The 15,187-nt window shown below is 56.7% G+C and overlaps 4 protein-coding genes across 4 annotated transcripts; 3 read left to right on the top strand and 1 right to left on the bottom strand.

Moving 5' to 3' along the window:
- The first annotated feature begins 4,312 nt into the window (after window positions 1–4,312).
- Window positions 4,313–7,130, top strand: BCV69DRAFT_204300 (hypothetical protein). The gene is made up of 3 exons (XM_025489707.1): window positions 4,313–4,921; window positions 5,041–5,362; window positions 5,453–7,130. Exons 1-3 carry the CDS (start codon window positions 4,424–4,426, stop codon window positions 6,940–6,942), a joined length of 2,310 nt encoding a protein of 769 aa, XP_025347413.1. The 5' UTR covers window positions 4,313–4,423; the 3' UTR covers window positions 6,943–7,130.
- Window positions 7,131–8,010: 880 nt separating this feature from the next.
- Window positions 8,011–9,649, top strand: BCV69DRAFT_204230 (hypothetical protein). The gene has a single exon (XM_025489706.1). It carries the CDS (start codon window positions 8,248–8,250, stop codon window positions 9,433–9,435), a length of 1,188 nt encoding a protein of 395 aa, XP_025347412.1. The 5' UTR covers window positions 8,011–8,247; the 3' UTR covers window positions 9,436–9,649.
- Window positions 9,650–10,869: 1,220 nt separating this feature from the next.
- BCV69DRAFT_287580 (SMAD/FHA domain-containing protein) lies at window positions 10,870–11,669 on the top strand (the record flags this gene model as incomplete). The annotated part of the gene is made up of 4 exons (XM_025493576.1): window positions 10,870–10,941; window positions 10,968–11,115; window positions 11,232–11,394; window positions 11,522–11,669. 4 exons carry the CDS (start codon window positions 10,870–10,872, stop codon window positions 11,667–11,669), a joined length of 531 nt encoding a protein of 176 aa, XP_025347411.1.
- On the bottom strand, window positions 11,622–15,081 carry BCV69DRAFT_283126 (hypothetical protein). The gene is made up of 9 exons (XM_025492593.1): window positions 14,758–15,081; window positions 14,452–14,680; window positions 13,616–14,368; window positions 13,283–13,508; window positions 12,824–13,199; window positions 12,587–12,713; window positions 12,287–12,504; window positions 12,072–12,204; window positions 11,622–11,992 (listed from the first exon to the last, which is right to left on the bottom strand). Exons 1-9 carry the CDS (start codon window positions 15,049–15,051, stop codon window positions 11,817–11,819), a joined length of 2,532 nt encoding a protein of 843 aa, XP_025347410.1. The 5' UTR covers window positions 15,052–15,081; the 3' UTR covers window positions 11,622–11,816.
- Window positions 15,082–15,187: the final 106 nt, after the last annotated feature.

Here is a 15,187-nt window from a genome sequence, read left to right as displayed (position 1 = left end):
CCACCTGGGCGTAGCAAGCTCTCCAATCCCAATTTGCCCAGCGCGATCGTAGGCACTAGGTGTAGGCCGTGGTGAGGCGTCGCCTCGCCTGTCCGGCGTCTGCGGGATAGTGGCAAGGCTGGTACCGGTACTGCTGTGAGCCGGCGTCGCGCGGTTGCGCTGAACCACTGGTGACGAGGAGACGCTGCTCATTCCTTGAGCACCGCTTGGCGTTAAGCTACCCAGACCCAGGCCAGACAAACTTCGGGAGAGCTCATGAGATGGGGTAGCTGCAGCCGAGGTGCCTCCGGAGAGAGCCGGAGAGCTTCCACCTGTGCCCACCTTGCTCCTGAATGATGCTTGACGGGCTGGTAGTCCGCCGCTTTCATCTGCTGGAGTATTGTGCGCCGATGAGAATGCAGAGAAGCGGGACCCAGGCTGCTGACTTTGCGTTTGAGGCGGGGTTGGCCTGTCTAGCACGATGTGAAGGTCTGGTTTTCGAGCACTAAGTTTGCCGAGGATTTCCGGGCGCCGCTTTGTCTCGGGAGTCCTCGCAGGGTGTGGTTCCGAGCGTTGATTGTCTACCTGAGAGCTTGTGGCAGGTTGCAAATCGCGCAGAGAAGACGGCCCGAGAGACTCGCTACTCTGTCTAGAGTCGGTCGACTTTCCATCGAAGAGGGGCTGATGTAATGAAGGATCCAAGCCCGGCAAGGAAGGTGCGTCGTTCCTCGGCAATGCTGCGCTGCTACCTCGCGAAATCGCAGCCTTGTCATTTGCACCTGCCACGATGCCGCTCGGTCCTCTCCCCCCACGCATGCCCGCGTTGGCACTGTGAAAGAGACTCTGCTGCACAGAATCTCGCGAGGACCCCGCTCTCGCGTCTTTCTCCAGTCCGAAAGCTCTACTAGCTGAGGGCGGGCGTGCTGATGGTGGACCCATAGTCGAAGGAGACGGTGATGGCGATGACAACGCGGCATAGAGGCTACTTTCGGAGGGGCTAGGTCGCAACTTGGAGGCTGTGAGGCCCGTATGCGTGCTCTGGTTGTCCAGATACGAGGGCTTGTGGGCTGCAGACGGACCAGGGCTCCTGTCGAGTGTGTTGTCGGATACAATGCGGTGACCGGACGGGCTCGTCTTGCGAAGAAGTGTATCACCTAGTCGGGGAATGCCGGAGCGAGATGCAGAGGAGGGGAGAAGGGCCGGTTGTTGCAATGTCGCTCGCTCTGGCTCAGGATGAGACGAGGGCCCATCTGCATCAGCAGCCTTGTGCAAAGAAAATGACGGAATCCTTCTGATAGCTGACGTAGAAGCAAAGCCCCTTGGACCTGTCTTGTTCGCATGTGCATCTGATCCCGAGACGCTTCTCTTCGTTGGTGAGGCATTGGGACGACCGCGAAGCCTGTCTGTTCGTCCGCTCGTGCCCTGAGGAATCTCCGAGGGGTGTGTTTGAGCATCGTGACCATGGCTCCCTGCAGTGCTGCTGCTCGAAGTATCCGGTCGACCTGACACATCGAGATTTGGAACAGCGGGCGCCACAGGTTTGGAAAGTTGCGCCGAGGGAGCTTGCATAGCATTTGCCGTGGAGGAGATTCTGCTGCGAGTGACTCTACTGCTAATCCTGCTGCTCTGCCGCTGAGAGTCTTGTGAGCTACCGCCTGCATAGGCAGACATGCCCAGAGGGTCAGTGGCTGGGGCCATGTGTACGGCTCAGGCCAGAGCTTGCCACGGCAAGGCCACAAGGAGGCCGCCAAGATGAAGTGGTGCCCAGTTTCGTCAAGTTGAGTCCAGTCAAGAGCTCAGACCCGCGTCGCGATGGGTGCCCGAGAGCGCTGGAGCCTAGGGCTCTGGCGCAGCCAGCTTGGTGGAGGAGAAGCGTTTGATGGCCAATTGCTGGAGGTTGGGAAGCTGAGCTGGGCTGGGAAGGCAAGGAGAGTGGGACTTTTGTTGATGATGGTGCCAGGGCAAGGAGAAAATGCCGTTGCCGCTGTGCGTGATGTGAGACTGGGCACCTGGACACGAGGTGGGCTGCGAAGGGCAAGAGAGGGGGTGACTGTGGTGATGATGAGGTGTGCTTGCCAGAGCTGGAGCGGTGCTATTGGAGCTCAGGATGCCTTCCTACCCTCGTATGGATGAAAAGGACAAGAAGACAGATGGAGGCAGCAGTGTCAAGTTGTTGTGATGTGCCTTGTGTGGCAGCAATCAAGGCGAGGCAGGGGCAGCGGCGAGGAAGCAGGCAAGGGACCAAAGTGAGTAGAAGGACGTGCGTGCGTGCGTGCGTGCGGGCGGGCCAGCCGACCAGCCCAGCCCAGCCCTTTCGATCACCGCGCGAACTGTTGGTCTCTGTGATCCCTACGCGTCTCCGTTGGCTGTTGCTCCTTCGCTCACCTTGCTTCTCAGCCTCGACACACACCACAGCCAAGAGGCAGTCTCATGACGATACAGCAGTGGTGATCAGAGTGCAGCTGCATCGTAGCGCTACACCGTGCCGCGTGACGATGCCTGGAGCCTCACCTACTGGTCCCCTCAACGCCTGCCTGAACGCGTTCAAGGAATGACTTTATAGAATTTCCCGCCCGCATGTCAAAGGGCCAAAGGGTGACGCTGACTACCAGTCGCGCATGTCGAGGATGACAGACTAATAGTGGATTGTGCGCGACGAGAGCGGCTGGAAGAGCGAGGTTTGCGTGTAAAGCCACGGGGAGAGTTTGGGCGGCGGCAGCCTCATTGCCCAGCTCGAGGGGTGTTGATGTTGTACTCGGTCGCCCTCCGCGAAAAGGGAAGACATTCAATTCAGACTTGCACAGCGCTATTTTAGATGTCACTACTAATGATCGAACCAGCTGGACCGCCAACTCAGAGGAAAGGTCCAGCAGTCAGTCCCCCCTCCCGTCGTACCCTCCACTGCATGTTCAATGGGCGCCTTATCTGATGAAAGGACATCCAAAGAAGAGGTGCAGAGGCCCTTCTAAATGTGGATACCTAGGCCACATCTTTCAACATGAAATTGAAGTGATCGTGGGTGCTTGACTGGACACCCGTGTAGCTGAATTGCCCCACAGCGGCCTCGGCAGCGCCTACCTGTCGGAGGTGCGTCGATCCGAGCCTCAGCTCCGCTCTTAGCGAGGCCACGCGATGCCCATTACCTAAGAATAAGCTGCCACTTGCTGACTGACGCTCCCGCATTCCATGAGAAACATCGAGCGATAGAATGACACTTGCGTGGGTGGGTCAGAGACACTCCTGAGAACTTCTCGTCACATACAAGCGAGACCCCGTTTTGAACAGCGCGATAAGGCGGGAATGACGGATGGAGGTGTGGCTAAAAAAGTGCATTACCGAAAAGACGGTCGCAGATACTCGAGCAAGGGACGGCAGGCACCGACCTCGTCGCCATACCTGCAAGCCGCCATTTTAATGTCGCGGGTCGCAGAATTTCAATGTAAATGCAGTCGGTATTTCCGGCAAACAAGGGGGGCGCGGCGTAAGTCGCAAAGCAAGGACTTGCTTGCCCTGTCTGTGAGCGTTGCGCCCCCCCGCTCGCATTCGCCTCCCCCCCCCCCCTCTTTGGCCGAGGGCTGAGGTGCCATTTCCCGGGTTGTGAGAGCTGCCAAGACAAAAGTCGCTCCTCACTCCGTCGGCAACTTCCAGACCCGCGGCCGGCGGGCTATATCTGCACCTATCCGATAGTCAGGGCTGCTAGGCACCACGTCAGTGATCGCCCCTGGCACAAGTCCCCGCAAGCCTACGGTTCGAGCGGCCGGCAAAGGCGGAAGGCGAATCAGCATCGCTTTTCTGCCGAAACGGCTGGGCGGAGGTCACAATCCTCCTTTACCTTTGACCTGAGGCGCCGATCATACTTCGGCAGCATCCACTGAGAGAGAGCTCTAGTGGCACCCCCGAAGTTGAAGACTTGTCCTTGCTTCTCCCAGAGGCGTAGGCATGGGAGCAGTGCAAGCAGCGGGACCTGTCCGTTGCCAAAGTGGATCTTCGTCGCTTTAGAGTAGGGCGGGCGGCTCGGGGCTGACCGAGTGCCCCCCACAGCCTCCGTTCCCGAGCCGACGGGCCAGCTGCTGTGTGGTCATATCTCTTTGTAAAGGCATCCCCCACGGAGTCCGGTACGGCACTCGTGGCCGCGCCTGTGCTATCTCGATTCCCATCAAACTGTCTCGGGCTTGCCGCTCGTGACTGCACGTCTGTCTGTCTAGCAAGCAGCTTTCCCATGCCCCTCGATTCATCTTTCCTTCGATACTATTACCTTGCTACCGTTTCATCATCCTCGCTCGTCTTGTCTGGTTTCCCAGATCACACTTCGGGGTGATCTCTCCCCCCAAGAGGGTAAAACAAGCTTCTTCTTCCCTCTCCTTCTCTCGGCCTTGACGCTCATTGTCGTCGCCCTCGCACCTCTGTCACTGCCCTATCTTAACGCACAAGAGCGCATTTTGCCATGCCTTCCCATCTTCCTTTTGCAGCTGGATCTGCGCCTTCTGCCAATGGTTACTCGTCGTCACGCTCGGTGAGCTCCTCGAGCGCACCTTCAGGACCTTCCACTTCCTATCCATCCTACTCTAGACCCGCCCTTCTCGCACGGCAACATCCGCCTACAGATTACCGAGGTCAAGCGTCCCTAGCGCAGCCACCACCGCGCGACTATACTGCACCTTCCCACCACTACCTTTCCCACACGAGCGCCCATGGTCGCCACGAAGCGCCCCCACACCACGGTGGACAAGGTCAGAGCCTGCCAGCCTCGAGCCCCTCTCCATCCAGTAGTAGCGATGACAGCAACAATAGCAGCAGAGATGTGGGCGGCAACCGCGCAGCATCTGGCTCTCGCCAGGGGCCGTCCAGGGAGGGAGGTGGCTCGAGCGAAGGCAGCTCGGTGATACCGTCTTCATCGGCCACTGTGACGCATTCGGGGAGGAAGCGCAAGCGTTTGCAACGCGTGAGTAGAAACAAGTGGAGAGTCACGAAGGACCTGAAGCAGGTAGCGCAACTTCATCAGGCTGCAAGAGCTGACACCAGTCCCTGTCCCGCTTCCCTATCTCTCGCAATCTTCCTCAGGCATGTGTTCCATGCCACAAGGCCAAGCGCCGCTGCGACGGTGGACTCCCGTGCAGCAATTGCGACTTCAGCGGAAGGTCATGCTCCTACGCTGACAGTCATGGCAATGCTGTCAACCCAACGGCTAGGGCAAAGCCGCCCAAGCGCCACGATGGTCATGGGCAAGCGGACGGGCTTGACGGAGACGATCGTCACTCCGACACTTCGAGGCTAGGGTACAGCAGTTGCCAACACACCTCGCCTTCGACGGCAGCAACGTCAGTCTCGGCTCCTCGGCTTGTCTTGCCTGATACCGATAGTCACATGTCGGAGCATCTGAAAGGTGAGACTTAATACTTACGGTATCGAAGCTCCTGTGGACGGCGCCTAATGCTGATCGTCTCTGAATGTCTTTCCCTTCCCTCTCGTACAGTGTACCGTGCAAGCGCACCCGTCAATGCACTTCTCCCTAAGGTCTTCTACGGAAAGCAGGTGCCGGGAACACTTCTCACGTTGGCCATCTCCTGCTTCTCTTCGACTCGTATCAGCGGAGACATCTCCACCGGAGACGCCTTTGCGCACTCAGCCCGCAAGATCCTCATCGACGAGGATGCGAGTCGGCAGACCATCTACGAACGCCCTACAGTCGATGTGGTTCTGACTGTGCTCCTCCTAACCATGCACGAAGCCAGTACTGGCAAGCTACCCAAAGCTGTCTCTGCCTCGACGATCACCATCAACATGATCCACGATCTCAGGCTACATGAGGCTGGTGTCGGTGCCGAGCACTTTCACCCTGCCGAAGTGGCACGAATGGTATGCCTTGCCTATGTGGCAGAGCTCAGCGTAACAACGCTGGCCGGGAAGCCATCTTCTCTCAGCGACACCGATTTTCTCATTGCTACCTCTAGGTTGGCATACGTCGCTGGTGGTGATGCCACCAGTGGAGCCTTTCTGGCTCTTCTGCGATCTGCACGCGTCTTTGCTGCAGTTATTGATCACCAGCGTCGGCATAGGTACCGACTCTTGTCTGCAGACGAGATCAACGATTCGCGCCGCAAAGACTCGCTGAACATCTGGGCCGATTCACTGCCGCCCTCTCTGGCTTTCAACGATGGCAATCTGGCAGAGGTATCGCGAATCCTGTCCGGTCATTCTCAATCTCAATACTCAAATGAGGATGAGAGTGCGTGGGCTTGGGCCTGGACGATGATGCATTGCTTTGCAGAGATGTCAGTCTTCCTGCTAGAGTCTCTCCCATCCGGGTCAAGTCAGAGGCGCGGCGCAGCTAGCGCAAACCTCTGTGTGCTGGTCGAAGCCTTGGACAGGGCGACGCGCTCAAGCGTGCTCAGTGTGCTACCGCTCCTCTTTGCCTCTCAAGCCAGGCCAGTAGCCGGCGTTTCAAATCCGGCTTCTGTCTACTTGGCAGATGCGCAGAGATCGCTATGTCTCATTGACGATGAGCAATGTCGACATGCTTTAGCCTACTTGGGCGTCGAGGATCCCGTTGTACCAGCAAATCGTCCTGCCTCTGCCCAGTCTAGAGGTCCGACGTACCATGCACCGAGGAACCACTCCAGCAGTCCATCCGTCCCTAGGCTGGCTACCCTGGAGTCATTGTCTTCGCTGCCCAACCCTAGCTCTGCAGGTCCGCTCCGCTCTACCTCGCCCGTGTCGCCATCTGTGAATCTTTTGCCGGTGAGCGCAGGGCCTCACTACACGCACGGGGGTTACCCGCCGGTGCTGCCCCCACCGCCCCAGTTGGTGGTGACAGATCGCAAGGGTGGCCATCTGTCTCACTCTGATCATCGAATCCTCCCACCTCTAGCTGCATTGGGTCCGGCGGGTGGTGTCAATGGAACGCTTGGGAGCGGTAGATTGGGTGAGACGATGTCGAGCGGAAAGAGCTGGATATTGAAGTGATGGACAGGCGTGGTTCGTAAATGTAGAAGCGCGGCAAGGGGGGGGATAGACAAGCTAGAAGGGGAGCGGCGGACGCCGCATCAATTTTCCTGACTGGATTCGTTTGCGCTACAGTATACCATCGTACATAGTCAGAATCATACACGAGCGATTTTCACATTTTTGGCCGTCCTTGGTGATGTATAGATAGCTATGGCCACGGTTCAGTGTCGATCGGAAGGTCCTGAGAGCAGTGCTTCGGCGTATCAGACAGAGATCGACACATCGGAGGCGTCCAGGAAACCACGTTGTCCCGCGCTCATCCAGCCAAGAGAATCGTAGTACCGTAAGCACTGCTCCTAGCCGAGCTGGGTCAAACGCCCATGACAGCTGGCTATGTCAGAGGAGTGGGGTGAGGCTTATCGGGGATTGCTCACGCTTAGCATCATCAGACAGGGGCGGAGTGTAGCGATGGCGATGTTTCTCCACGAGGTCTGTAGTTGTCAGATCGGACAAGGTCAGGGCTGTAAGGCCGGCGAGGTTGTCGCGCGTGCCGATGGCGGGGCAGGGTGCGCATCCAGCCAGATATGACGTCGCGGGCTGGGGCGGCGGACTGGCAGGCGGGGCGGGCTTTGACGTGTGTGTGTGTGTGTGTGCGGGCGATGGGCTTCCTCCGCTTTCACGTTCAGACGCACGCATCCACGCACTGCACCTCGCCCTCCACGGATCCGGCGCAGAGGCACAGGGTGGGATGCACTGCAGCGAAGCCCCACGCCCGCCTTCGATGATGCTCGAGGGCCAGTCGCAGTGGCCTCCCCCCCCACCTCGGCGACTCATCCCTGTCTGAGGTAGAGTGGAGCGAAGAGGGACGAGGTAAGGCAGAGGCTATTGCAAAGCATTTGGCAGCAATTGCGCCTGAAAGCTCATCGAGGGCGAGGTGGATGCACGGCTGGCTGCATTAGAGCTTCCCCATTCGCCACACGGCAGCACATGGCCACTGTCACTCGCTTTCAGAACCTCCAGACACAAGTTTCCTCGCCTACTCCATTCAACCCCCACATGCGCACTCCAGCCCCGTATCCCCCGAGCTCCCAGTCGGCCTCCAGGTCTTGATTGCCTCCAGGTGTCGCCACATCAAATCTTTCCTTCTTATCCAATCCTCTCCATACCATATCTAAGAGCGAGGATCCACACACACATTCACACTTCGTCTCCCAGTGCAACCTCTTCTTCATACCCACTTCGCCACAACAACATACCCATCGCATCTCATACACCTCTACTCCACTTGCACATCGGCCACTTGGCTCTCACTCATACACACCAATGACGTCCAAGGCCGAGATTCCAAAGGAGGCCGGCAAGGCTCCGCTCAACTCAAGACCATCCCTCGAGGGTCGTCGCAACTCTGGCTCCGAGGCACCCACTCTCCCTCCCGACAATGCCTGTGACGAGCCCGCACCCGAGGCACCTGGGGGCGCAGGCAAGGGTGCCATCGCTACCGATCCCGACTCTGGCAAGGGTTTCGACAAGGTGTACGGAGTGAGGCCCAAGACTACATGGCACCTTAAGCCAGCCATGGAGCGCAACCTGTGGGAATACATCTGTGGTCTGGACATTGGTCCTGACACTGCCTACCAGCGAAGGGAGGACGACTCTGAACTGCGTGGACCTCCACCTGTTCGACCGATGTGGGAGGAGAATCTCTTCATCATCTCCACTGGCTCTATCCCTCTTCTGCTACACAGTGCTTGGAACTTTATGATGCCAGAGCACCCCATGCACTGGGCTCCTGCTTGGATGATGTACCACCTCTCCTTTGTCTTCTTTGCCAAGTCGATGATCAAGCGGCTGCACCGCTTCATGGCCGAGTACGGTTGCTTCGACGAGCAGAACAGAGGTCGAGACATGGTCGATGACAGGCACGTCAACCACCTCGGTCGATCCATCTTCATCTACACCGTCTTCCGTACCATGGGACCATTCCTTCTCGCTTGGAGGGGTGAGATGACCAACCCATTCGAGGGTCTGTCTCTGATGACACCACTGAAGATGGCCTGGTGGGAGTGTGCACTGGACTACTGGTTCTACCTCTACCACCGCTCCACCCACGAGTTTGACTCCCTCTGGTTCATCCACCGTCAACACCACGCCACCAAGCACCCAACTCCCATTCTGTCCATTCTGGCCGACGACATTCAGGAGTGTCTAGAGATCTTCATCATCCCCTTCCTAGCCACTGCCGTCTCCCCCAAGCTCTCCTTTGTGGAACTTCACTTCCTCGTAGTCTACACACTCTACGTTGAAGCATTGGGCCACTCTGGTATTCGAGCAGTTTGGAGACACCCCATCCTTGGTCATTTCCTACGACTGGCTAACATGGAGCTGGCAGTAGAGGACCATGACCTGCACCACCGATTCGGAAAGAGTGGAAAGAACTACGGAAAGCAGACGAGGATTTGGGATAGGCTCTTTGGTACTGTTGGAGAGAGGATCGAGACGCCCGTCTTCTAGACACATATAAGATAGACGTACTCGCCCTTTCACTCCGTTCTACCTTTTGCCACATCGCATCCTCCTTAGCTTAGTCTTTGCAACCGTCTCCTCACCATCACACCTCACCACACTACATCCACCCTCTACAACTCTGACCATCCTCGACGTTCATACTATGTTCTTGCTAAACGATTCTGCTATTTTCTAGTTTCGCCGCTCGCCGTTCCCTGTACGATGATTACGAAATCAAATTTTTCCACATTTTCAACAGGAGACTAGACGCTTCCGGCCGTCTGTATTGCTTGTTGCGTGCGTGCGTGTGTGTGTGTGTGTGTGTGTGTGTGTATGTTTCTGCTTCTGCTGGTGCTTGTGAAGGCTAGTCTGTGCCGACTTGGCTTGTAAGTCGAAAATCAGGCGTGATACGACTCCCTGAGTCCGAGACGACCATGAGACATCCGCTCCGATCTGAGCTGAATGATATGCAGGGGATGTCGAATCCAGTCATCCCCACAGAAGAAGCGCAGTACGGCAGTCCGATGCTACCCGAGCGATCACGATCACGATCAAGGAGACGGAGCGCAGTATCTCTGGCATCTCTACTTCTCAAGAAGCTACTGTGATCGATGTCCCCAGACCAGGGCCGGAGGTGCTTACGTAATCCACTCGTACTCGGGGATTCAAGAAGGCTACTTCCGCCCGCTCGCTCTGCTTCCGCTCTTAGGCTCTTCTTACCCTCCCTTTCCTCCATCAGCCCTCAACCTCAGCTTCAGCTTCATCTGGATTTCGAGTCCTTTTGTTTGCTCTCTAGACATTGAGCATTCGCCTCGCCAGGCGATCTCAACACGACGATGCCTCGCTCCGCCTCTCCCCCTCCTCGACCTTCGCGAGAGGACGAAGCTGAGGACGAAGCTGGAGCCAGAGCCGGTGCGGGTGCTTCAATGTCCCACTCTCGCAGGGGCGAGGAATATCGGAATGGCTCTTCTTCCAGCAGTCGTGGATTTGGTGGCCCCTCCTCTTCTCATTTGAAAAGGGAGAGGTATGAAGATAGTGATAGAGATAGAGATAGGGAGAGGGAGAGGGAGAGGGAGAGGGACAGATACAGGGAGGGATACAGTCATCGCTCTTCACGCGATAGGGATAGAGAGGAGGACAGGAGGAGATACAGGCGCTACGAGGATGATGGACACGAGGCACGAGGTGGCAGTAGTAGCAGGTATGAGCGGGACTCTGCGAGCAGGAGCGATCGGCCCAGAGGAGAACGGCCCTCAGATAGAGATAGAGAGGACTACTCGCGACGGAGGGACGATCGTGCCTACGATCGCGATCGTCGCTCCCCAGTCAGGAGCAGACGGAGCCCCCCGCCTCGGACCCGTGATGAGCCAGCCTCCTCTTCTCGCTCAGCCCCTCGCTCAAACTTCGAAGAGGATCGCAGAAGAGAGAGGGAGCGGTACGATGCTACCTCCAGCACCGCTCCCTCTACCGGGAGGGGAGCGCTGGATGAGCTCTCTGCTGGTGCTGGTGCTGGTGCTGAAGATGAGGACCAAGAACAGGACCAGCCAGACTTCAAGCCGAGTGGACTGCTCGCCAAGGAGAGCAATCAGGTGAACGGGACTGCTCTCAAGTACCATGAGCCGCCTGAAGCGAAGAAGCCAAAGAGGAAGTGGAGGATGTACGTTTTCAAGGATGGCAAGGAGGTTGGTGAGTGTGCTCGTCCACGTGCCAGCGGAGGTCTCGAAAGTCATACGGTTGAGGAAAGTCACTGACGCTTCAACTTCCGATCTCGCCCCCCTCTCCTCTGCTCCCACCGCCTCCAGACTTACTCCACCTCTCCCGTCAATCCTGCTACCTCTTCGGCAGAGACCAAGCCGTCGTCGATGTTCCCCTCGAGCACACCTCGTGCTCAAAGCAACACGCTGTACTTCAGTATCGTCTACTGATTGAGCGCAATGAATTTGGAGACGAAAAGAGGAATATCAAGTAAGTTGAGGAACGCGGATCTGATCAGTCGAGTCGGGGATGTAAAGCCATGCTCAGAGCTCTGATCAACTTCCCTCCTCTTTTCCCTCCTTCTCCTCCTCCTCCTACTCTGCATTGTCCCGCTCAGACCGTATCTCCTAGATCTCGCCTCGGCAAACGGCACAACGGTGAACAAGCGTGATGTTCCCGCTTCGAGATACTACGAGCTCAAGAATGGTGACACGATCCAATTCGGGGGCAGTGAGAGGGAGTATGTGCTTTTGTGTGAGGATTAAAGGGGAGGGGAGTGGAGTAGAGTGGAGTGGAGGCTTATGCCCTGCGGTAGGATGATGAGGCTATTGTACAGATAAAGAGACATGGGATTGATTGGGTATCGGCCGGAAAAGACAAGAGGGTATATTGGCCCGCCTACTCTCGACCTTTCACGAAATGACGATCCACTGTCCCCCGCAGAAAGTGCAGCCATTGATCCCTTCAATCAGAACATCCTCCTCGCTCGGGCTCGACTTGACGGAGAGGTCTTGCGCCTTGAGACCACAGCTGGAGCAGGTCCGAACCTCGGCAGTGCTGGTGATCGCGTACGTCTGGGAGCAGCGGGCTGTAATGTATTCGGCAGAGAACAGCGGCATCAGTCAACGCAACTTTGAGTAGGCAGGTCGATCGAGACGGGGACTCACCGCTCACATGGCCCCTCGCACACACGGCTCTCTGTGGCCAGAGGCTCGCTGGACCCCATTCTACCTCGACCGTAGCATCGTCGCAGATGGGACACTTCTCTTTCTCATCCAGTACCTGCCGTAGATGCCAGTCCTGTTGATCGAGCAAGCACGATGTCAGCAATGGATGACGCGAACGTCGAAAAGTCTACAGAGTGTCGCCCCGAAGCACTTACCGGCGCAGACTTCTCCCAGGATGCAGCGGCGCTCTGCTCTGCTTCGGAAGAAGATTGGGTACGCAGTCTAGCCTCTACGTCAAAGTTGCTTCGAAGGTACTGTTGTTGAGCACAGTCTGCCTTTTCGTAGTCGACGGAAAAGGCAGAATGCGCCCTCCCTGCTGTGACCTCGACGCGCTTCGAGTGCAATTGGCCTACGTCACTGTTCAGAGCTTGAGCTGAATGGGTGGAGAGGTGGAAGGGCAAAGGATGTGAGCAACGGATGCACTTGTGACAGATCACCAGGTACCCGTGTCTTACCTTGCTTGATGAGCCTCTGTTGTCTCGGCAGCCAGTGGCTCAGAATCTTCGCTTCTTCAAGCAGTCTTGTCTTCTTGTAATGGACGAGCGCGGTCTTGTTCTGGCCATCTCTTTTCCTACTCTCGCGCTGCAAGGGGCGATTCAGAGGAGACCGAGGCGATCGTAATTAGCGTCCACGGCCATTGGTATGTCACTGTCTGTTTCTATTGAGAACCACTGGACAAGGCTAATACTCACTATAAGCCATTCCAGAATGTAAAACAACTTACGCGACCCATCACTGAGGAGTTCCACGAGCTCCTCTTGCTCAGGAGGACCCTTGCTTGTCCCTTCTTCGAGATCCGTCTCGGCACTATAGTGATGAATCTCCACTTCCTCGAAAATCTCTGCCAACAGAGTGGACTTTGCAGTCGGAGATAGTGCCTGATAGAGAGCAACCACTGGCCGAAAGAGATGCACAGGTCGTTTTGCCGAGCCTATTGAACGCTCGAGTGATGAAGTGATCAGCTCCCTGGCTACTTCACAGGCGTCCATAATGGGAGTCGGAGGCAGCAAGAAGGTGACTTGTGCATTACGATCCGCGTGGTTTCGGAAGGAGGATATGTCGCCGGCACTATCATGAAGGAGTCGATTGATGTGAGCTGACGTGCGAAGAAGTCGCCGAGGGCCTGTCATAGACTTGATGCAGATACTCACCTCTGCAAGACAGCAATCAACCCATTGGGACCGTCCTGTGCCCAAGCATCGACTCTCTGGTGCGCCTCCACACTCTGCCGAAGGCTGTCGAGAGGTAGTTCTGGCTCAGCTGTTGTGCTCACAACGCAGTGCAGTTTGACGCTCGAGGGCAGGGGCAGCCTAATCATGTACTGCAGTCCAGATGTTAATGTCAGCAGGTAGGAATCAAGACTCAAGCGATCCAACGCTATAGGACATGCGTAATCAAGATTCTGTGTTAGCTCACGAGCGCAAGCATGTTCTCGTAGCAATAGCAATGAAGGGAACACAAATCCCTGCAGAGCCCTCACTCACCAATCGCCTCGGCATGGGGATCTCTTTCTCCTTCAATCCCTGGCTCTTCCGAAGGAAGAAGCTGGCATGTCCTCCACTGCTTTCTCGGAACGTCTGGCTCAGTATCAAGGAAGTGCCAGGTATGTACAGCTCCAGGTGATGTACAGATGACGATTTGTGGCTGCTCCGCATCGTCCTCCCACTCTAGAAACTTTGCTATTGATATTTGCAGACCTCGTGGGACTTCATGACCCGATCGTATGGAGGAGTGTAAGCGCACACCTGTGCTGTTTGTGGCAACACGAAGTACACTGATACCTGTGGATTGGATAGCGAGAAGGACCGCCTCGGTTTCCATGTCTAGCGTGCCAGGGCCATTCGTAGCGGATCTCTTCCCATCGACCAACGTGTCTGGCGCTTTCAGCGAAGAGGACCAGTGAAGCGTTGTCACGGCATCCGACCCAAGGTCTGCCAATTCGCTAACGTGACCCTTATGGGCGATGTGAACCTGCCCCCCTCTTGTACCCATGGCAAGGTGATCCTCAGAAGACCAGGCCAGCGAAATTGTCTGCAGAGTAAAGGATTCTTTCGTCCCGGCAACAGCCGGGCGCACGCTCCTGAACATTGTCCATGGACCGGCAATAGGATTCGCAGGGGCTTCGAGGACTCGCACATTGAGATCAGAGTCGATGAAAGCTATCTTGTCCCCATCCTGTGACCACTCTGCAGACTTGAAGCGCTTGAAAGTCTGGCCCGGGTGAGGCGCATTATAGTCTGTTCGTAGGCAAGGCAAGAGAAGGGTCAGCCGCTCTTCGAAGCAGAGGTGATTTGTTCCGCCGAGCCTCTGCATCTCTCACCTTCGTCTCTGAGCTCTCGGCTTACGGGCTGCTCGACCGCCGCGGATGCTGCAGTACCAATGTCAATGGCACACTCAAAGAAGTCGATGGAGCTCGAGGAAGCCTGCCCTGTGCGAGGCAGTGCTGCAATTGGCCCTTTGTCACTTGCGTTGTAGCGCAGGAATCTACTTTGAATGATCTGAGATGATCTGGTGGGTTTCAAGATGGAATCATATCCTAGAGCAGGGGTCTGGAGACACAGCAATGCCGTCAGTACCAAGCTGTATGCATTGCCGTGGAAGGCCTACATGTCTATCAGTCACTCACGAAGATGTAAAGGCATGTGTCTGTAATGATGCACACTTGTCCCTCATTGCTCCATTTGATACACCGCGGATGTGAGAGATCGGGCAGCGTGATGGAGCACAAAGGTGCTCCGCAAAGCGGCATGGCCACGCCCGAATCGAAATGAGCAGAGGGCGCAGCTTCGCTTGGCTTGGCAGCCGCCTCCGAAGCGGGCGGTGCTGTAGGCTCAGCTATTGATGATGAAGCCCTGTTCTCCTCAGCGACGGCATCATCGTCCTTCGAGTGCCTAGCTACCTTGCGAGGTCGAGGAGGCATGATTGCCTGCGCTGATACGAGCAACGAGGGGGTGAACTTTGGAACGGAAGCAGGGCGCGTCGGCGCGTTTGCACCTTCTTCTTGACCCTTGGCCCGTGCTTCTGTCCTGAGCCGGGCCGGAAGCCGAGGCGGTGCG

Source organism: Pseudomicrostroma glucosiphilum, assembly GCF_003144135.1.
Source record: "Pseudomicrostroma glucosiphilum strain MCA 4718 unplaced genomic scaffold BCV69scaffold_8, whole genome shotgun sequence".
Lineage (NCBI taxonomy): Eukaryota > Fungi > Basidiomycota > Exobasidiomycetes > Microstromatales > Microstromataceae > Microstroma > Microstroma glucosiphilum.
The sequence above is the reverse complement of the archived record's forward strand: the minus strand, read 5'-3'. Positions and strand labels throughout refer to the sequence as shown.